At 41.7% G+C, this 22,648-nt stretch overlaps 1 protein-coding gene across 10 annotated transcripts in view; it reads left to right on the forward strand.

The window, feature by feature from the left end:
* Positions 1-22,648, forward strand: part of LOC308314145 (pleckstrin homology domain-containing family A member 7-like) — a 140,432-nt gene that overhangs the window by 84,509 nt on the left and 33,275 nt on the right. For 9 of the 10 annotated variants that reach the window (XM_080761575.1, XM_080761578.1, XM_080761579.1 and 6 more), the window contains 4 exons: positions 2,469-2,541; positions 5,266-5,366; positions 16,892-17,076; positions 21,200-21,802. In XM_080761575.1, the coding sequence (XP_080617701.1) occupies positions 2,469-2,541; positions 5,266-5,366; positions 16,892-17,076; positions 21,200-21,802 (962 nt within the window). The remainder of the gene's footprint in view (positions 1-2,468; positions 2,542-5,265; positions 5,367-16,891; positions 17,077-21,199; positions 21,803-22,648) is intronic. The other variant, XM_080761580.1, reaches the window with a different exon arrangement.

Raw genomic sequence — 22,648 nt, forward strand, 5'->3', positions numbered from 1 at the left:
TACTCGTCCTGAGTAATTCATTTTGCGCCATGCGCTGGGTACGCATGACGAGCAGGCTCGTCTTATAAGGCGCTTAATATCGCTAGAACATTGCCTCGCTGTTTCATTTTTTTAACCGCTCCGGTTGCTATGCACCGTTGCTAGGGCCACGCCCGCACCGTTTGTTTTCACTCAACCACACTGGCTTCTGTTTAGGCCGCGCCTTTGGAGGCTTTTAAAAAAAAAACTATAGCGCTGTCCGTGGTGTTGAACAGATCCGCGATGTTCGGAGGTCTTTTGTGATTATCCGGTGAGCGCGATGGGAACATCATTTTAGGGGGGACCTCATTTTAGATCGGTAGCATTGGCGCTATGCTTTAGCATCTAAGATGGAAGCCAAAATCGGAAGCACGTCATAGTGGAATGGGCAGAAATCCCTGGCACTGAAGCGCCATACCACCAGCAGGCGGCGCTCAATGTGTTTTAATGGTTAATGATGGCTGTATAATTGTGCCGAGCAGGGAGAAAAATGTAGCAGAGCCGAACGCCAAGATAAAATGTTAGGGTATATGCACACTTGTATTCTTATTCTATGATAAATTATTTGTTCAATCTATCCGTGAGTTATCTGACTGAATTATTGTCTGTGCATGCAGAACTTTGCCTTTGGCTCCACTGGCGTTAAATTAAAATCATACTCTATGTTATTGCTATGCACCGCTATGATAATGAGTTCCACTTTCAAGAGAAAGACCTCTTAACAGACGGCCCAGATTTGGTGATGCTTGATATCAGTGTAACAATATAGAACAGTAGCTTGAGCCAGGCTATAATTGGAGATCTGGGTGTGTACAGTATGTGAAGTTACTCTGCAAATAGCAGTGGGTTTGGCAGCTCAGAGTGTAAGCACGGGTCCCCAAATATAGCATCATTGTACATCCTGTACAAGGCAAACACACAGGCTGTATGCTAGCATGATGCAGTTATGACTGCACTTTTGAGGAGGAAACACACAGATGTGCACACACACGCACAGTAAAGTGCAGTGTATGCAAGAATGTACAGGACAAAATAATGCAACCACAGGCAAATGCATTTGTAGCCCCAGCCCGATGTATTTGGGCCTGGCCTAAAATGTATGCTATTAGTCAGGCCGACGATTATTTTAATGACAATTTTATAATAATAAAATGACAAAAACTCTGTTTGCGTATTTATCTATTATGAAGATGGTGCTGCTGGTGACTGCATGGCGTTTCACTTTCACGGTTTTCTGTCAGTTACTTCACTTCAAACTCTTCCACTCTCCTTTGAACCTTAAGAAAAGATAAGAACATGGAGTTTACAAGCTGTGGCGGGTGAATCCACCCGATAAAAAGAGTATAATTGATCACTCCCTTTTATCCTCTGTCTCTCTGCCTTTTGTTCATGGTCTTTATATCTGTCGTCGTGTGTCCACCTCACTGGGTTTTCCTTTCATTAGGTCTCATTTTTCTTTATCACTCTGACACTCTCTCATTCCCTTGTTCATTACTCCTTTCTTGTGCTCTTCCTCGCTTGTAAACCTCTCTCTCTCTCTCCTTTGTCTTGCATGCCCTCTCTTCCCTCTCTCTCTCTTCCTCTCTCTTTTTCTCTCTCTGTTCACTGTTTGCTCACTCCCCTGATTTCATTTCTCTCTCTCCATCGTTCCCTGTTCCACTCCTCGCTTATTTTCTGTCATTTATTAGCTGTTTCTGTTGTCTTGACGTCTCACTTTCTCTCTCTCTCTCTCTCTCTCTCTCTCTCTCTCTCTCTCTCTCTCTCTGTTTATTCTATATATCCATCCATCTATACTATCATCTATCTGTCTATCTCTAAAAATATCTATCTATCAACATATGAGGTCTCTTTGAACATTTTGTGTTATTTTTCTACCATCAAATTGGTTTTTAAATGTTTACATGGTCATGTTTCACCTTTGTTCTCTGGACTGGTTGATAGTCTTCCGAGCTCTGGTAGAGCAACTATGTACACGAGCCTCAACAAGTGGTAACTGTATTGTTCCCAGGTGTAATTCTTTCGCACTCAGTAAAGGGGGCAAACCTTTGGAACTCCTTGCCTACGGGTCTAAAACTAGAGACGGATGGTAATGTGTTCTACAGAGTACTCAAACTATGGTTGAATTCAAATCAACTGTGCTCACGTCACATGTATAGTGTCTGACTGGTTACCTGAGTGATTATGTTTATATATATATATTGTATAGGTCAATGTAATGGGTATTGTAAGTCTGTTATATTATATTATTAAATGTATCTAGTATATTATTAGATTAGATGCATCTGCATGTATTTTTTGTAAACAATAATCTTTAGTTCAAATTTGTATAGAAAGTCCTAACCAGGGACTGGGGTTGCAAATTAGCCTGGGCTATATACCCTATGTACAACGCAACAGTTTCAAGTTTCTACAACTTTCCTCTTTCCCTCTGTATACCTCCGTCTCCACAGGACAGTTCGGGAATGCGTCTGTGGAAGAGGAAGTGGTTTGTCTTGGCTGACTACTGTCTCTTCTACTATAAAGGTGAGGTGAAGGTCAATGCAACATCTCCCTGTGTGTTCGTTTCCTTGTCATTTAACAGTGGGCAGTTCTCACTCAGTCTCCTTACAGTAAAGAGTAAATGTACTGTGAATGTGAAGGTGAAATGCCAGTAGGAAGACGGAGAGGGGAGGTACAGGGGAGAAGCCTTTTAGCTTCGATAAATGGCAGATAATGTATACATCAGTGGTTCTCAAACTGAGTCAAACCACAATAGTGGGCGCTAAGGGTGAAGTGGTTAATATTAATATAATGTAATATTAATATTGGTAATATTAATATAATGTGGTTAAAGTTTTGTGCTAGTCTCAGTCCTGATCAGCTGTAGTCCTATCAGGTGTGCTCACACCTGCCTCTCACTGACGCCTGCTTTCCAACCAGACTGCTAAAGAACATGGCCGTCTTGAGTGACAGGCTGACAGCATGGCAGCACTGTTAAGAGGCAGGCAGGCAGATCGCAACATTACACAAGCGATCCGTTCTTCACAAAATAGAGTTCTTCAGGCATTACTTCGTATTCTAACACGAGTGATTTCTTGTATGACTGGAAGAATTGGAAGTTGTCAGGTTGTCAGTTGTAACGCTCTGTTAAGAGCCAGGCAGGCAGAACGCACAATCATTACACAAGCTTCTGTTTTTTATGTTTAGAGATAAACAGATAGATGATAGTATAGATGGATGGATAGATAGAATAAAAAACTATCTTTCTAATGAATTAACGTCCTAAGGTAGGCTACTTCATATTTTGACGGCCGTGGGCCTGCCTTTGTGCTTAAAGACAGTTTTTTTTATTCTATCTATCCATTCATCTATACTATCTTCTATCTCCTTGTTCTTTCTGGTTTCGTTCTGGTTTGAAAGCAGGCCTCACTGACAGACTGCACTTATCCACTACTCACTGACACTAAACTGACACCAAATGGACCATGAAATATTCTAGACACGCGTAAGCCCACGTAAATCTGTCACCACGTACAGTACACTGTTCTCTTTGCCTGAACGCTGCTGACATAATATAATCCCGAGAGCTTCCTGTGTAGTTTACACAAGCTGGAATGTCAAACACAGCTACTGTAAGTACAACTCCAGGGACATTCGTTTGGCAGTTCGTTAGTAGTAAAGTATAAATTGGACTTTAGGGAGACTTTTGCACGTTGCATTTTGGAGAATATTCAGTTCTTTATTTCTACAATATCCTGGTTAATGACCAACGGTGCACATAGGGTTTTTGAAATATGTTGTACTGTACACATGACTTTTGCCATGAGTGCTGGTCCCATCCTGTAAAGTGTAATAATGGGGTTTCTTTATTTTGACCAAAATGGCATTTGAAAATAGTATGTACATACTGTACATGGATATTGTGTAATGTGTACTGTACATTCTGTAAGTTTTCACAAATATATTCTAAATTTATAGTGTTTTTATATTGGGTTTTTTGTTGGTTTGTTTGCTTTTGTTTTGTTTTTTGTAATTATTGGGGGGGGGGGGTTGGAAACAACCATAAAAAACAAAAATGATATGCCCATATATTATAGGCATTTATTACATGGCTTGGTTGAATGCTTGATTCTGATTGGTCAATCGCTGAATTCAGCGGTGTGTTATTTCTGGATAATGACCGCAACGCTCCATAACAGACCGATGCCTAATCAAACCCTCTGAGCACCTGCTGTGCCCCGCTGAATTACTGCTGTTTTCAATATGACAGCCATGTAAAGACTCACACAATGTATTTTACAGCTAAACATTGCTTTTGAAAACATTTGAGCTTGTTGGAGAAATAGACGAAGCAGTACCCAAAAATGAGGGAGTGAGGGAGTGCGGTGCCTGTTTGCCGAGTCGTTGGGACAAGAGGTTGTCCAGAACCTTGCAGTCCCATGCACACACACTGCACACAGTGTTCTGTGTGTCTGGTTATTATAGTTAACTAAAACTAACGAAAAAACGAAAACTAAAATGTAATAAACATTTCCGTTAACTGGAACTAAATAAAAACTAGAAAAGTAAAAGGAAAGTTTTAGTTTTTTGGTAAATTTGTTTATAAGCTTAATAAGTAACTGAATATTATTTTTTAAATGCTAACTTTTCTTGAGTTTTTATTATACAATACTTACTCTGGCCCTTTTCAATCCTGCACCTGACTTATTCGTTAGGTACAGGATTGAAAAAACTAAACCTAACACTAAAACTATAAACTATAAAATAATGAAAAATCCAAAACTACCGTGGAGTCCCATGCACACAAACTGCACACAGTGTTCTGTTCAGAGTGTGTGTATTTATAGAGGTGTGATGTGTGTGTGTGTGTGTGTGTGTGTGTGTGTGTGTGTCTGCGTGTGCGTGTGCGTGTGTCTCTATAGTCTGTATGTGTTTAGTCTCTATATCCTTGCATACCTTGCATAGTTGCATCTCTGCCTGTGTGTGAGAGTGAGAGTGACGTTTGTGTGTGTGTGCGCGTGCGTGTGTGTGCGTATGTCTACGGGACATATGGAGCTGTGAGGGTCATTTCATGCCCTTGTGTGTTCGTGTGGGGGTAACTTTTTCTGTGCGTGTGGGCGTGTGTGAGTGGGTGGGCGCGTACTAGTGCTTGTTGGAAATTTAGCAAGTGGTGAGTGAAATCTACTCTTTGCCCCTAACTGTCTATATGCTCTCTCTGTCTCTGTCTGTCTCTCTCTCTCTGTCTCTGTGTCTCTCTCTCTCCCTCAGACAGCAGAGAGGAGTCTGTCCTAGGAAGTATTCCTCTCCCCAGCTATGGTGTGTCTCCTGTCGGAGCGGAGGACCACATCAGTCGCAAATACGCTTTCAAGGTACACCACCTCGCTGTGTTAACCTATTGTTACACTCTGTGTTCAGTGGTTCACTTAACTGGCTTAGTGTACGTAGTGTTAAATAAATTAATACTGCTATATAGCACTGAAGTTCATTAGTGTTGGGACGATTCAGTTACACTCCTGATTCCATACGATATTGATACCTAGGGTGCTGATTTGATTTGTATTGTTATTCGTTTTCTCCCAAGTTACTTTGATTTTATTTTACCAGAACATTTTTAAACAATTCTACACAATATAGACCATGAAAAGTCCAGTCATACTAGAACATTTTAAAGCAATTCTAAACCATAATAGACCATGAGAAGTTCAATCATACACTTCAATGCAGCCAGATACATGCAGGGTCCACACGGTCATGAAATTCCTGGAAATATTTAGAAATGATAAAAAATAAATAAAAATAAAACATTTTCCAGTCCTGGAAATTGATTTATTTTTCCAAAACATTTATAACATTACACTAAATATGTAACACAAGTAGTTTTTCTGCGTGATTGCGTGGGTCTCCAGCTCGACAGAGAGCTAGCTCACTTGGAGGAGCAAGTTAGGGCCGGGTCTTTTGCGGGGTTTCTATTTATATACATTTGGCACAAAATTTGGAATGGAATTACAGTATACCATTCAATATTCTATGCTTTATGTTTGCCTGTCTTTGGGCATTATTGCACATAGGAGTAAGAGACTCAGTATTGCGCTGAATGATTGTTATATAGGCCTGGAAATTGGGTTAAATATACAAGAGTGTGGTGCAAAAGTAGTGAAAATAGTCTATTATTTAAATGTTGTTCCACTTGATAGCGATGATATGGCTCCTGTGATGCTCTGACTTGGAGGTTTAACTCTGGCTTGGTGTTGTCTAACCCAGTGGTTCCCAAACTTTTTCATGTCAAGGACCACCAAATTGACCCCCATTAGAAAATATATGCCAGGCACCCCCATGAGAGAAGATGTTTACGGCTCTAGCAGAGATTCTCAACCCACTTAATTTCAAGGACCCCCAGTTTGACATTAGTCTACGGAGCCTCATTTAATGGCATTTCTCTCTCTGGGACCCCTAATTATTGTAAAATCAATGTTAATTTAACACTGAGTGTACAAATGGAACCAAATAGACCCGATTTGTACACCATTTGTACACTCACAAAATGGACAATTTACAGTCAATGATGTTTTTGCCAAATGGTTGCCTATTATAACATGCCCTGGCTAGCCTAGTAAGGTCTTTTTGAATGATATAAAACCTATGGCCATGCCTTCTTCAGCGCTCCTAGACATGTTTTGCGCATGCGTACTGCCGTTCACTTCCTTGTTTATGGCCCGACTGAATTGTCTATTCTCTCTAAATCTACGGCGCTCTCCATGGTTTTGATCAGAACGGCAATGTTCTGTCCTCATTTCTGACTTAACCAATCATCTCGTTTGGAATATAAACGCTTCTAGAGAGTTGAGATGTGACAGCGCGAGGTAGTAACGGAAGATTATACCTCGCGGTTTTGGGGGGAAATAGAAGGCTGGGCACTCTAGTGCCTTTATTCTGGAAAACGGAGCACTGGAGGTGTTTAAATTGTCTGATAACACCAAAACCGCTATGTGAGCTATTTTCATGTCCATTTCTGACCATTATTTTCTGAAATTGTCGTCTTCATAATCTGTACTTTTGAATACTTGAGTCGTTACTTGATGTACGTACTTTGTCCACCACTGTGTGAGTCGCTAAATGACAAGCAGCCTATCAGCCACACCCTGCTCCGCTCTCATTGGTGGAAAGGTAATTACACCTCTCCAATGCAATGCATATCAGCCGCGCGATTCTATTCTACGTCCGAGCATAGACGGAGACCAGCCCCTTGGTGACGCCCCGCCTGCCCCGGATTACAACAATGCTGCTGCTGTCAGAAGTCACCGTCCCGCAACATTTTTGTGAGCTTAGATCTGCTATTTTTAGCATGCAACCAAGTGTAAAATTACTTACTGGATCTCTTGTCCACTAGTCCCTTCCTAACATTTTAGTCTAATTTGTATTTGTAAATATATTTAGTCTTAGTTCTAGTCATCATAGCTTAGTTTTCATGTAGTTTCCAATTCGTTTTCGTCAGTGAAAGAAATTTGGTCGACAGACATTTTTTGTCATAGTTTTTAGTCGACAAAATCAACACTGCAGTCAGGCCACTGTGAATGGGCTAGCTGACTCCTAATGCTTTCTGGGATCGCTCTAAAGAGGTTCTGTTCTGTTCAGCTCATGATTGTTTTTGAGAGTCGGTTCCTTTATTATGGCCAACCAAAGCTATACTGCCATATAGTGGGCCGGGTGGAGGAGGCATTTCAAATATGGGAACTTTACTTGAAATGCCTTCATCCCATTTACACAGAACCTGTTACCGTGAAAAACATGTAATCACGCATGCGCACGCACACACACACACACACACACACACACACACACACACACACACACACATGTCTTGCATGGGTTAGTCAGTGAGCTTTGTTTTATAGTAAGTTCACTCAATTGGCTGTTTAACAGAAGGCTTAAAGTCAATTAATGTGTCAAACAACAGAATTTATGTGAAATTGACGGTAAAATTATGTGATGTCTTCTTTATCAACCTTCTGCTTGCTTTTTGTGAGGTTTTTCCCTCTCCCTTTGTTTCACTTGAAAATCACAACCATAGCAACCACTTTATTATTGCTAGAATAGAAGACAGTGTAAAACCTTCATCCATCAAGCATTTCACATTTAAATGTCCTACAAGATCATTTCTCTCTATTGCTGACTTGTTGTTCTTGTCCTGGATGTGTGTGTGAAGCAGTGGGAGAGAGTTATTTTGAAAGGTAAAAGAACAACACCAGAAACTGTGTCTGTATTTTACCAGGCTATTTTTTATCACTTATAACCTGAAATGGGAAACCACAATTTGCATTCACAGGACCGTACAGTCACATTAAATCGAGCTAGCGCAGAATAATCAAATCACTACAGTATGTCTCCCATGTGATTTTGAACTTCGTTATTGGAACAACCATGCAGCAGTGACATACAGGAGACCCCTCCCTGTTGACATCAATTCAGAACTTTCCAAATACACCCACAGCCTAATTTATGCTCTTGTTATGTTGGCGGCGCCCCGCACCAAAAGTATCTTTGGTGCAAGACCACCTCATGAATCAGTCTTTTGTCCATCTTCAATGGGACTTTAGGATGGCTTTCGCCAGTAATTTTGTTCTTAAACGGGGTGGAATTATGTTAAGTAGGGATGACACATCGTGTTGTTACATTTCAAATTCATGCTGTCGATTTACTAGATATTCTATAGGTTTTGTGAACAACAACCGTATTATGGCATATTCCCATCACAGCTATAGACAGCGTGACAACGCCGTGACATCATCATCATACCCTGAAGTTATCTAGGAACACCTACTGAGTGTCAAAAAACTACTTTCTGGCTTTGACAGTCTTCTAAATCCTAACTGTTTTCTGTATGTTTCTACATACTCGGTGCCGTGCTACGAGCTTGTAGATCTGCTATTTTTCAGCAGCTGAAGTTTAAAATAATGGTTGAAGAAGTGGTTAAAACTTCAAAGCTATGAGGTGACACAGATACGACTGGCATCTGACACAGAAACGACTGGAGTCATATCTAATTGTTCTACCCACTGTAAAGGACAGATCAACGAGCAGGCTTTAGGTCCAAAGATAGGATCCAACAGGAAGCACGCACATCTCCAGAGATTCTACAGGTGCTGGTCAAAAATATACGTACAATGAAAAGGAAGGGATGTCCGCACACTGTTAGGTCCAAAGATCCCAATAATGTCACCACCGGTGCCGGCTATTTTCAGCATGCAACCAAGTGTAAATTGACTTATGCTGGATCTCTTGTCCTCTAGTCCCTTCCTAACATTTTCGTATAGTTTTTATTTGTTGACAAAATTGTCAATATATTTAGTCTTAGTTTTCATCGTCCTAGCGTAGTTTTCATTTACTTCCATTTTCCATTCAGTGAAAAAAGGTATTCTGCGAAAAAAGAATGTCATAGTATTAGTCGACGAAATCAACACTGCGGTGGGAGGGGCAGATCCAGACGATGTGTAATAATGAAAGACCGGACGAGGGTCTGTTCTCTGAAACCTCTTCCTTCTCTTGCTCTTATTGGTTGGCCGCCTGCTTGGGACCGCCTCTCCACCTGTGTGAGTGGCGTGGGGCTCGTCCAGTGAATGACCAGTCAAAAATAGGTACTGCTCCTTCCCCCCTAAGTGTATCCTTGTAATCGCCTGTTGTTTTTGTTTTGGTCTGAGCTCGTCAGAATATATGACACGTGTATATTCTGTTGTTGTTGTTGTTTTCGACGCATGTACATCCTTGCGTGTTCTTTTTGACTGACAGTGGTTGTGTTTTTTGTGGTCAGTGTTGCCATGTTCTCTGATAACTCTGATAACTCACTATGTCTGTCCCCGCGCTGTCTCTATCATTCCGTCTCTGCAAGATGCATCCATAAATTCACTCCCAGCGCTTTGTGTCAACCAGAAATTCAGAGTAGTCTAATGCACTCTAGTGCTCTGGGATCATGCCGGCTGAAGACAAGGAAGTGACAATATGGCAAAATATGATGGTTGTGACTTGTTTGGTGACAGATAGCTTGCCACTGTGGCCTGGGGTGGTAGCATGGATTGTGTTAGCTGGCATTTAGGTCACACTGTCTGTGACACAAACCCATAACATTTGATACTTTATGTTTGTAACGATGTTATTTACAAAGTAACGTTGTTATTTACACATTTTGTCTTTGTCACAGTTCTAGAATATATTACAATGGGAAAAACATTATTATTATTATTTTTGTAATGTTGTTTTCTGACATGGCAATAGTGTTTCTGTTTGCCAGCTTGGCACCGCGTGGCAAAACAATATTTTGGGGCTCTGCCACACAGACGAGAGTAAGTCACAGTGGATCTACGAATGCACCCTCTTTCTATTTTTATCTATATCTTGGCCTCTTTCTCTCTCCTCTCTCTCTCTCTCTCTCTCTCTCTGAATCTGTCTTAATCTGTCTCTTCCTCTGTCTCTCTTGCTCTCCGCTATGGACTTCTTCATCTGTCCTGTCCTCTGTTGTCACCCTCATGGTTAAACTTCTCGCTGGCTGATGTATTTGGGCTTTATGATGACCGGTGGTTATGATGACCGGTGGTTATGGTTCATGACCATTTGTCTTTGTCTCACTCTTACGCTCCTCTCTGTTGCTTTCAGTTCCAAGAAAGCAGAAACGGATAGAAACGCAACCTATTTATATTGCTATTGATTTTCTAAATTTTCTAAATATACAAACACAATCCTCGGGAGCCTTTGCATCTATCTTTACGTGCAGATGTGCTGATCTTTGTGTCTCTCAATGTAAATTAGGTTTATATGGTTTGTTTCTTATCAGGAGTTGGTGGGGAGCTGGGCTGCCCTCTTATCTTCACAAACACAATGACTTCTTAAAAATAGAACACAGACAGAGACCCTGTGTGCGTGTGCGTGTGTGTGCATGCGCATGCGCGCGAGAGGGTGAGAGAGAGGGTGTGTGTGTGTGTGTGTGTGTGGGGGGGGGGGATCCAGAGAGGAAGGCAGCCCTGGCTATTGTTAGCATCCATGACTGCAAGTGCAGCAAGCTATTTTCAGCGTATGGATGGAGAGAGAGACAGAGAGAGATACTGGGACACAGAGAAAGTGTAGGAGATAAGGGAAAAAGTGCATGGGGAAAAGGGATAGAGAACTAGATAAAGTGTCCCGAGGGCCACAGGTCTCCACCAGGGCAGGTCAGGGGTTGTGGCCTCCTGGTGGCGCTATGATAGGCCAATGTGAAAATGGTGACATTTCTTCTTACGCTTCTTCCACCTGTTGGTGGCGCTATAACAGGCCAATGTGAAAAAGGTGGGATATATTCCTCAGCCTAGTAGGAATGTGTGTGAAAGATTTCATGTAAATTGCACGATTTTTTTTTTCTCGTTCAAAACGGGCCAATCCAAAAGTCGGCCTCCTGGTGGCGCTATAACAGGTCGTTCTGGAACGGCCTGTTACATCGAGGAGAGCTAGAGAATGATTGGATGGTAGCTATAGTAAAATACAGAATAAACAGAGGACGAAATAGCATGAGACGAATGGAAAGATGGAGGGATGGAAACACAACGTGAGGGAGGGAGAGTTAATAGGAAATGGAAGGGTAGGAAAACAGAAGGCTGGAGAGGAAAGTGGACTAAACAAAGGAAGAGATGGAGGAGTGGACAGAGAGAGATAAAAAAACATGGCCAGAAAGTATTAGCGGCTGTTGGATGCAAGCAAACAAATGAAAGTGTGCAGGGGGAGAATGAGAGATAATGTGACATCAGAATGCTTTTAACTGAGACCAGATTCTACATATGTCTAAATCTAAATCATTGACAGTTTTCAGAAAAACCTATGTTTCTATGTCAGTGGGTCTCAAAGTGTTTCATGTCAAGGACCCCAAAAACTTTATGTAATTGGCCGTCGACCTCCATCTGTAAACATGTTGTTTCAGGAACCCCCCAAAAGCATGAGTTAAAAACGTTCCCTCTGAAGAAATATCTTCAAAAATGTGCGCCACATTTTCACAATTTTTCTAAAATAGCAGATCTACAAGCTCCAGCTATGAGCTTGCACATTTGCTATTTTTCAATAGCTAAAGTATAACCATAATGCTTAAAACACCAACAAAGATTCCCGTCCTGAATGGTAAAGCCCTAGGCTCTGGTGCTCCAGTTATGGATTGAATGAAAACCGTTAAAATCAATGCAGTTTTCTGTTTGTTCTCTCTTCCTTGGACACCGCAGGGTGTTATTTCCCAGGGTGCACTGTGGCACACAGGAAATATGGAGTTATAGATTGTATTTGGATATCGGAATGTGTTAGGGGATTATGTTGTGGGTTATTAATTATGTGTAATGTTATGCTATGATATGTGTCTTGGTGTTAATTTGATGATTTGTGTATGTGGGTTTTTTTTACTGTAATTGCTGTTTGTTTTCTGTCGCACCATCTGCCTTTTCTCTTCGATGTTAAGTCACTGTGGGTGGCTGTGCTATGTGTAAGGCTTTGTCATGCAACGTTGCTGCAAAACGGACGTAGCCACTAAGATGGGAATCACACAGATGAATGAAATAATGATTATTAAGTTAAAGGCTTGTTGTAATCATGCAATATGTTTTTGTTTGGCAGGAAGTAATTAAGATTGTAATTTTAGGGACTATAAAATAAAAATACACAAACATTTGATATACAATATATAAATATATACTATATATATATCGTTGCTTTCGGGAGGAAACCAACTCCATTTTTGAGGTTTTAGATTTTTCTTTTGCATAAATCAGTGGTATTGAACACCATCTGTGTGTTTTTTCAAAAATATTGAACCAATGAAAAGTAGTTGTTGATGAAATTGTCATTATGTTTAGTCATAGGTTTAATCATCATAGCTTAGTTTTTATTTTGTTTTTATTCAGTTTTACGGATATTTTTCGTTATCGTTTTAGTCGACAAAATCAACACTGCTGCCAACATTGAAAATTTCCAGTGCTATCAACAAGTTGGAAATACCTGTCTTTTTCACCAATACAAACTACAGAACGCTATCTTTGAGTCGGCAGAGAAAGTTTGATTATGTTTGCCGACCTTCAGGGGGGAATTGACCCTGATAACCCCTTTCACACTAGATAGATCTGACGGTCTGTCTTGACTGGTTCCAGTCGCCGATTTGCAAAATGGCCTCAAATCTGTGGAATTCTCACCAAGTGAGAAACAAGCTGTAGACAACAATACAAGTCACTGATATTTTAGGAGGGTGAAGTCAAAGCGAGAGCAGGCAGGCTAATGATACGCCCAAGCAAACAAGAGCCAGTAGGATTATGTATAATAGATAAATGCTGGGAGATGATGAGTCGGCAAGGGAGATGAAGAACTCTACAACTGTGTGTGTGTGTGTGTGTGTGTGTGTGTGTGTGTGTGTGTGTGTGTGTGTGTGTGTGTGTGCGCGTGTGTGTGTGTTAGCATACATCTGTTGAATTCATGACTAGGAGCCTGGAGTCCGATATGTTCTGTAACCACACTAATTAGAACAACAGAGAGAATTTAAATAAAGTCCATGTGAGGTCTGCAGCATACACCAACACCCAACGTGCTTATACACACGCGCACTTATCCCATTTAGGACTGAGACCAGATTCTATACAAATGTCTCCCATTTAGGACTGAGACCAGATTCTATACAAATGTCTCCCATTTAGGACTGAGACCAGATTCTATACAAATGTCTCCCATTTAGGACTGAGACCAGATTCTATACAAATGTCTCCCATTTAGGACTGAGACCAGATTCTATACAAATGTCTCCCATTTAGGACTGAGACCAGATTCTATACAAATGTCTCCCATTTAGGACTGAGACCAGATTCTATACAAATGTCTCCCATTTAGGACTGAGACCAGATTCTATACAAATGTCTCCCATTTAGGACTGAGACCAGATTCTATACAAATGTCTCCCATTTAGGACTGAGACCAGATTCTATACAAATGTCTCCCATTTAGGACTGAGACCAGATTCTATACAAATGTCTCCCATTTAGGACTGAGACCAGATTCTATACAAATGTCTCCCATTTAGGACTGAGACCAGATTCTATACAAATGTCTCCCATTTAGGACTGAGACCAGATTCTATACAAATGTCTCCCATTTAGGACTGAGACCAGATTCTATACAAATGTCTCCCATTTAGGACTGAGACCAGATTCTATACAAATGTCTTGACAGTTTTCTGAAAACCCTATGTTTCTATGTCCGTGGTTCTCAGACTGTCATGTCAAGGACCCCAATGAAAGCAATAGAATACACCCGCACACTGTGTATTTGCTCCGTACATGAGTATTTTCTTATTTAATGAAGCAACAATTTAATGATCCCTCCGGATCTTCTTCAGGCATCCGGAGGGACCGAAACGTTGCTTCATTAAATATAGATATATAATAAGAAAATACTCATGTACCGAGCAAATACACAGTGTGCAGGTGTATTCTATTGCTTTCATTAATGTCCACTGGCCTACGCACCTGTCCATACGCCTGATTTCTAGGTGTGCGAAGGTTTTCTCCTAATGTCAAGGACCCCAATAATGCTATGAAATTGGCCGCCGACCCCCCCATCTGAAAATATGTTGTTCCATGTTCAACTATTTTTCAATAGCTAAAGTATAGCATAATGCTTGAAACACCAAAAGGGGTTCCCGTACTGAATGGGTTAATTACCCCACATACATTATTTAGTGGCTGAATCAGGGAACAGGAAGATTTAGTCATTTTCATTTCATTTCTTGTTTGAGCGTGAATCAAGTGATTTATTTTCTCTTCTTGTCTTCCAAAGATATTACCACAAACCTGAGCCACAGCACATATTTCCCTGCAAGGATTATGATGTCACAGACACAAAAAGAAAAAAAAAAACGTTTTTTTTCTTAAACCACCACAGCTAACAAAGTCAAGTGCATCTCAGGCACCACAGCACATCATGTTTATTTGCATGAAATTGGAATTGAATAAAGTGATTCATGATTTGGCATTTAAACCCCCTGGTTAAATGTCCTTATGCAGTGTGCGTTGTTAAATCATACTGTGTGTAAAAATAAGTCTCACTCCCACAAAAAGTAAAGTGCCTGAGACTGCTGTAGCTGTGTTTTAATGACATTATGGCATATTTTTACATGACGTCGGATGATAAAATTGTCACAGAGGTCTTGGCGGTGGTCTCACAGTGCTGTGCTAGATGATGTGACTAATAGCCTTTTTTAGCTCTCCATCCATCTCTGCGCTGTCTGTCTGGAAACAAGCCACTTAATCACAGACTGCAATTATCTTGTCACAGAGCACGGTCACTTCCAGTGTGCACCATTTGATAATGTCTCTCTGCAAAGGGTAGCTTTGGTTTGTCAATTCACGCCCACTACAGTTTATAAGTCAAGAGAGGTGGAACATTGTAGAAGACAGGCTGTCCAAAACATGGACATTGTTCTAAACACGTGGTATAATTATAATTCTACTGCTAATACTGCCATGATTTATACCATTATCATTACCATAGTCGTAATTGTAAACGTAGTTTAGCAGTAGTAAGAGCAGAAGCAGTCATATAGTAGTTGCAGTAATCGTATGGTGATAGTATTAGTGTTTAAACAACATGCTATCTAAATAACATTATAATTTGTGACCCAGCTTGACTGAGGGGCTGGGCTGCCATTTAAAAACAAAATCACCTACCGTAGTTGCATGTTTAAGCATTTATTTCTTATTTACATGTTGTGCTCTCTCCTCCGCGTCATCAGCACCCATACCCTAGGTTGGGGTTGGCGAAAGGGCCTTTCTGTGTGGAATTTGCATGTTCTCCGCGTGTCCCCTAGGGTAGCTACCCTCACAAAAAACATGCAGTAATCCATGGTCTCTATACTGCCTCCCCCTGGCCTGATGGAGGGGAAAGGAACTGATTGGAATAACGTGTTCCTTCCACGCATTATGTGACGTCAGGTGACATCAGGTGAAAAGAAGCGGCTTCGACTCCTCATGCATAGAAGGAAGCATGAGGTCAGTCCATTGCTCTCCCCAGGTTGGCAGAGGGAGTGTTGCCCAGGATTACATTAGACAATTGACACTGGGTGAAAAAAAAAGGGTTACATCGTGGGATAAAAATATGTGCATAATGATACATCCATCCAGCCATCTTCAATCGCTTATCCGTAGTCGGGTCGCTGGGGCAACAGCTCCACCAGAGAGCTCCAGACTTCTCTCTCCAGAGCAACATTAGTAACTTCCTCCTGGGGGATCCCGAGGCGTTCCAAGGCCAGTGAGTCGATGTAATCTCTCTGGGTCTGCCCCTGGGTCTCCTCCCAGTGGGACGTGCCTCGAGAACCTCCCTAGGGAGACGCTCGAGAGGCACCATAACCAGATGCCCGAACCACCTAAGCTGGCTACTTTCCATGCTGGCTACTGTCTTTGTAAATCCCTAAGCAGTTATCTATGCTCCTCGTGTAAAGTCAGGTTATGTACAGTAGGCTACTGTGTTGTCGTCTACTGGCTGTGTTGTAGTTGGGTGTTTGCCATTCTTTTGTGTGTTATAACATGTAATATGTTATTCCAAAGGGTTTACCTGTCCTGTCATTGGTCTATACAAGTTGTGGCTTTGTAACTGTTAATTGGATGGTATTTGTGGTGTCTTATTGGCTGTCTTCTTCTGCTGGCCTGCACTGGCTGATGCTTACATGTGCTGTTTTTTTCCTATTGTACGGTCAAAGCTAAATTTAGCATGCCGGATTGACTAACTGATATTTCTCCCCTCTCTCTCTCTCTCTCTCTCTCTCTCTCTCTCTCTCTCTCTCTCTCTCTCTCTCCGTGTCAAAGATCACCTGGTTGGTTCACCAGACTCCTCACCTGTCCTCTCCTCTCTCCCCCCATAGGCTAGCCACACGGGCATGCGCTCATACATTTTCAAGCAGAGCTCTGTCGTCGGCTCACAGGTGGAGCACAGCGGCATGCGGACGTACTACTTCAGCGCAGACACACAAGAGGACATGAACGGGTGGCTGAGAGCCATGAACCAGGCCGCGCTGATGCACAACCACACCGATACCGCACTGATCAGGTAGGACCATACATGAACCAGGCTGCGCTGATTCAAAACCACACTGATACCGCACTGATCAGTTAGGACCATACATGAACCAGGCTTCGCTGATTCAAAACCACACTGAAAACGCACTGATCAGGTAGGACCATACATGAACCAGGCTGCGCTGATGCACAACCACACCGATACCGCACTGATCAGGTACTACAGTAACTACCCAGTTAGACACACTTAATTTTCTGGCCCGTTGAGAACTCTAGAAGTCAAAATTTGCCTGGCCCGACTAATTATCATACATTTTGGGCCCGGCCCAAAAACTTTGGATTCTTTGGGGATTCTGACCTCTAGATGACTTAACACAACCACAACCACGCTGATGTCCAAAACTGTTACTTTTCGGGATTCAAATTCAAAATGAGCAAAAGTAGCGATCTACAAGCTCAAAGCACGTTGCTTCAAGTAGGGCATTCATTTACGGAAGAATACAAAAAGTTCAAGTACGGAGATATATCGATAAAACATTTCTGCCCGAACGATTTATAATAATAATAAACTTTATTTATATAGCACCTTTCATGACATAGAAATGCAGCGCAAAGTGCTTTACAAGGCAGAGAAAAAAAAGAGGCTAATCAAATCATCAAATGCAGAATAAATAATGGGCCTTGGTGTGAAAAAGGTTGAAAACCGCTGTACAATGTACGTCGGCAGCAAGGGACTTGTTGGTGCATTGTAGATAAATGATTGCGTGTGAGTGTGAGTGAGTGTGTGTGTGTGTGGCACGCGGAGAGATATTGACAGATGTCAGGAATGCAGGGCTGCCTTCAGTCCATCTATCTGTCAGTGTAGTATTATATATGTTCATATCTGTCAGTGCAGTATGTATATGTTCATATCTGTCAGTGCAGTATTATGTATATGTTCATATCTGTCAGTGCAGTAGTATATGTTCATATCTGTCAGTGCAGTAGTATATGTTCATATCTGTCAGTGCAGTAGTATGTATATGTTCATATCTGTCAGTGCAGTAGTATGTATATGTTCATATCTGTCAGTGCAGTAGTATGTATATGTTCATATCTGTCAGTGCAGTAGTATGTATATGTTCATATCTGTCAGTGCAGTAGTATGTATACGTTCATATCTGTCAGTGCAGTAGTATGTATATGTTCATATCTGTCAGTGCAGTAGTATGTATATGTTCATATCTGTCAGTGCAGTAGTATGTATATGTTCATATCTGTCAGTGCAGTAGTATGTATATGTTCATATCTGTCAGTGCAGTAGTATGTATATGTTCATATCTGTCAGTGCAGTAGTATGTATATGTTCATATCTGTCGGTGCAGTATTATGTATATGTTCATATCTGTCAGTGCAGTAGTATATGTATATGTTCATATCTGTCAGTGCAGTAGTATGTATATGTTCATATCTGTCAGTGCAGTAGTATGTACAGTATATGTTCATATCTGTCAGTGCAGTAGTATGTATATGTTCATATCTGTCAGTGCAGTAGTATGTATATGTTCATATCTGTCAGTGCAGCAGTATGTATATGTTCATATCTGTCAGTGCAGTAGTATGTATATGTTCATATCTGTCAGTGCAGTAGTATGTATATGTTCATATCTGTCAGTGCAGTAGACCCAGTAGTATATATCTGTATAGTTTTACACAGTAGAACATGTACTGTGTACAATGTACAAGTTCTACTGTGTACACATTGTACAAAGTAGAACTTGTACTGTGTACATTGTACACAGTATGTACATTGATTGTACACAGTAGCTACATGACTGTTCTACTGAAACAAATGTTTTTGGAATCACCACTAGATGGCGCATCACTCCAAGATGGCGGGCACGTGCATATACTGATTGTGATTTATTTTATTTTAACCCATATACTGCCTCCTGCTGGACGCAGAGCCAGCCGCAGACTGCCGAGGCTAAAAACTCAGCTTCCCTGTATTGGTGATACAATAAAAAACTTCCCTTACCCCAAACATACATAGGGAGGGACACACATTGCTGTTCCTTGGAGTGGCTGCACCACTCAAAAATGCAGACTGTATGGTAAATATGACATTGGAAATCATGGAATTCCCCGTGGCATGCAGGATATATTTCTGCGTAGTGTGGGACGGCGTACCTTCGTCAATAAAGTGTGGCAGGATGGAGTTCAAATTGAATGTGGAGAACACATGAGTCAGAGAATATTTTCCAGTGGCAATTGAATTGATGGATGGATGGATAGGAGAATGAAGCAATTTCCTCCCCTGAGACTTTTTTATTGCCCATACCATAAACGCTGTTTATCAAATCCGTTATCAAATCACTAGGGCCTTTTTTTTTAAATGGGCTCTATGACTATTTGAGGTTGATGCCTATGCTAGCAACTCTATCTACTGTACACTTCTCCATCTGTCTCTCTGTCTTACTCAAATAATCAATATACCAGTGGTTGAGTACTTTTTCCCCGGACCCCCTGTTACTCCCCCAAGGACCCCTGGGGGTCTCCGTCCATGTGTTCAATATCCCCTCCTCTCTAATGCTCTGTAGCATGTGAACAAAGGGTTGACTCTGATGAATGCCACATTACCGCAAGGTCAAAACGTTAGTCGTTTTCTTGTATATTAGCACATAATAAAAGGCTTAAATGTCCGTGCTGCTCCAGTGTCCTCTCCTCCTTCTGTTCTGTAGTATGTGTTGCAGTCATTCCAATCCTCTGTCCCATAAGCAAGTCTCAGAGCATACTGGGAGTTTATCAGTTCTTTGACAGCCATCATCGGGTTCAAATTCAGGCTATGCCAACCTTTCTGAAATGGCACAACCCTCATAAAGAATGACGGGGAAATTGACAAATGAAGCCGAATTGTCATCGACTGAGAATGACTTGAAGGCCCTCTCTGGGAAGTCTGTGAGAAATCAGCCGTCAGGAAAGCTGCATGGTGATGCTGCCAGCACATTGTGGAGTTATCTAATGTCAAGGAGAGAAAGCCAGAATAAAAAAGGGAAAACCAGATTAAACATTCATGTGGCCTTTTGCCTTTCATCTGAAGTTCAAGGCTTCATTGCGCTTCGTTGCATTGCCTCAGATGGGAGGACTATACATGGCCATGTATCACACACACACACACACACACACACACACACACACACACACAAGAAGAATTTGTCTTGATGTATTGCTTTCCGTCATCATACCGAGGGCAACCAAAAAAATAGAAGTGCAAATCTAAAATTGGAGAAAATATAAGTCTGAGTTATGTGTACGTTGTCTATGTGGCCTTGTCTAAAGCCTATAGTCCACACCAGTCATTTGCAACATGATGAATCCGTTGCAACAGTAGTCTGAGTTACCCCTTTTCAGATTGGTGCATGGCGGCACATTGCGTCGCAAGTGATCCAACTTGTCCAACTTGTCCAATCGCAAACAGAACATTGCAACGCATTTCTGATCACAAGCACGTTGCTCACACTATTCTGCCATATCTCTCTCTCTCTCTCTCTCTCTCTCTCTCTCTCTCTCTCTCTCTCTCTCTCTCTCTTATCTCTCTCTCTCGCGCACACACACACACACACACACACACACACACACACACACACACACACACACACACACGCATGCACACACACACTGTGTCACACACACACACACACACACACACACACACACAAAAACACACACACACACACACACACACACACACACACACAGTCACACGTGCATGCGCACGTTGAGAGTCTGGAAATTGAGAGTTTGCATAGTACACATAGGCATGCATAAATAATCCTTATAATCCTTAATGATTATAATAATAATAATAATAATAATGGATTTTATTTATAATGCACTTTACATTCCATGGAATCTCAAGTGCTCAAAGTGCTAGTTTCAGTATTTATTTATGATATTTCCTCTATTATTATGGTTATTGTATTGGGGGTGGGGCGGGGGTCGCGAGACATGGCCAAAGCATTTCCGGGGGTCCCCAGACAAAAACTTTGAGAACCCCTGTGCTAAATACCTAAATTGTAAATTGTAATTGTACTGTCACCTCATAACACGTGACAAAAAAACCATGGCACTCCATCTTTAAGTGAACAAAACAACCCTGGTCTGTCTGTCCCCAGGCCGCCAGAGAGGTCTGAGTCCACATCAGACACGTTGGATGGCCAGGCAGTTCCGCAGACCACCAACCACGTCAACCACATGGTCCAGGCCGAGACCCTCCTGGACCCTGAGAGCGCCCGGCCCGTCGTCCACGAGGTTCTCCTGGAACCCATCCACCACCCTGACGCCGAGGAGCATGTCAGCCTCCAGAAAGACACTCCCACCACCACCACCACGTCCTCTGTGACGGAGCTCCCTGTGGGCTCTGCTGCCCCCACGGAAACAGACCCCCTGCCGGTCCATGCGTCCTCCGCCCACCACCTCCACCACCAAATGGATCCAGAACTATCGGCGCCGTCCTCCGTGTCGGGCTCCAGTCGGGCTCCGTCGCGCGCTGCCTCCACCCTTCCCCCCGCCGCCACTGCGTGCACGAGGAACGGCCTGGCATCGTCCACCACGCCCAGTCCCATCCTGGAACCCAACGGGATCGGTGCGGGCACCTACCTGAGGACCCCTCCCGGTGCAACGCTGGCCCCCGCAGGCTCACAACACCAGCAGCACAGGAGGAGTACCTTGGAGGAGGTGGAGCAATGGGTGAAGGTGCAGAGGACAGAGCACAAAGGGTATGTTCACCGTTTTACTCTCCTCAGGATCCTGCCAATACTCCTAACATAAAATAAAGGTTTTGGGTTTTGACAGGAACCTGATTACATACATTCTGTAGGCACTGCTTCTCAATCAATATAGCTCTGGATCACAAGCATATTCCCAAGTCACCCAAGAAATGTCTCTTTTATTTAATTTATTTTATGAATGTTTAAAATGAACACTTACACAGCGTTGTACCCTGCCCTTTTTTCCCAAAACATTTGTTTCTTGTCATGATTTTTTCAACTCGGCTGTTGGCTTTGTCCGAGGCTTAACCCTCTAACACCCGCATTAATTTCTACTTGCAAAAAATAGATTTCAACCTTACTACTACTTTGTACTACTAGCACTGACACTAAAAAAGATGTTAAAAAAAATAAAAAAATAAAGTTTGATGAAAAATTTATAATAATTATATAATAATTATATAATAATATAATAAATTAATAATTTACATTTGGGGGATATCTTTCACAATAATGAATAAAACATGTTCTAGACATTCTAATGATCACAAAAAAACATATGTTACAATTATTTTACCTACTTTTATTAGGGTAAAGGTCAAAAGTTTTAGGTTAAAAAATGTTCAAAATTGCACAGAGTCCAAACATTTTTTATTTGTGTGAATTTCAGCCTCTGTGGGGGGTATTCATATGCAAATATCATGACTAATGGCATTGAATTGGCATTGCAATGAACATCACTGATGACATTTAGGTGAAAAAAGAACAGAAAAAAAAAAAAAAAAATTAGTAATTAATTAAAATAAATTTGTGTGGGTGCTAGAGGGTTAAAGGTATTTAAATAAATACGTTTTG

Source organism: Protomyctophum bolini, assembly GCF_963924005.1.
Source record: "Protomyctophum bolini genome assembly, chromosome: 4".
Lineage (NCBI taxonomy): Eukaryota > Metazoa > Chordata > Actinopteri > Myctophiformes > Myctophidae > Protomyctophum > Protomyctophum bolini.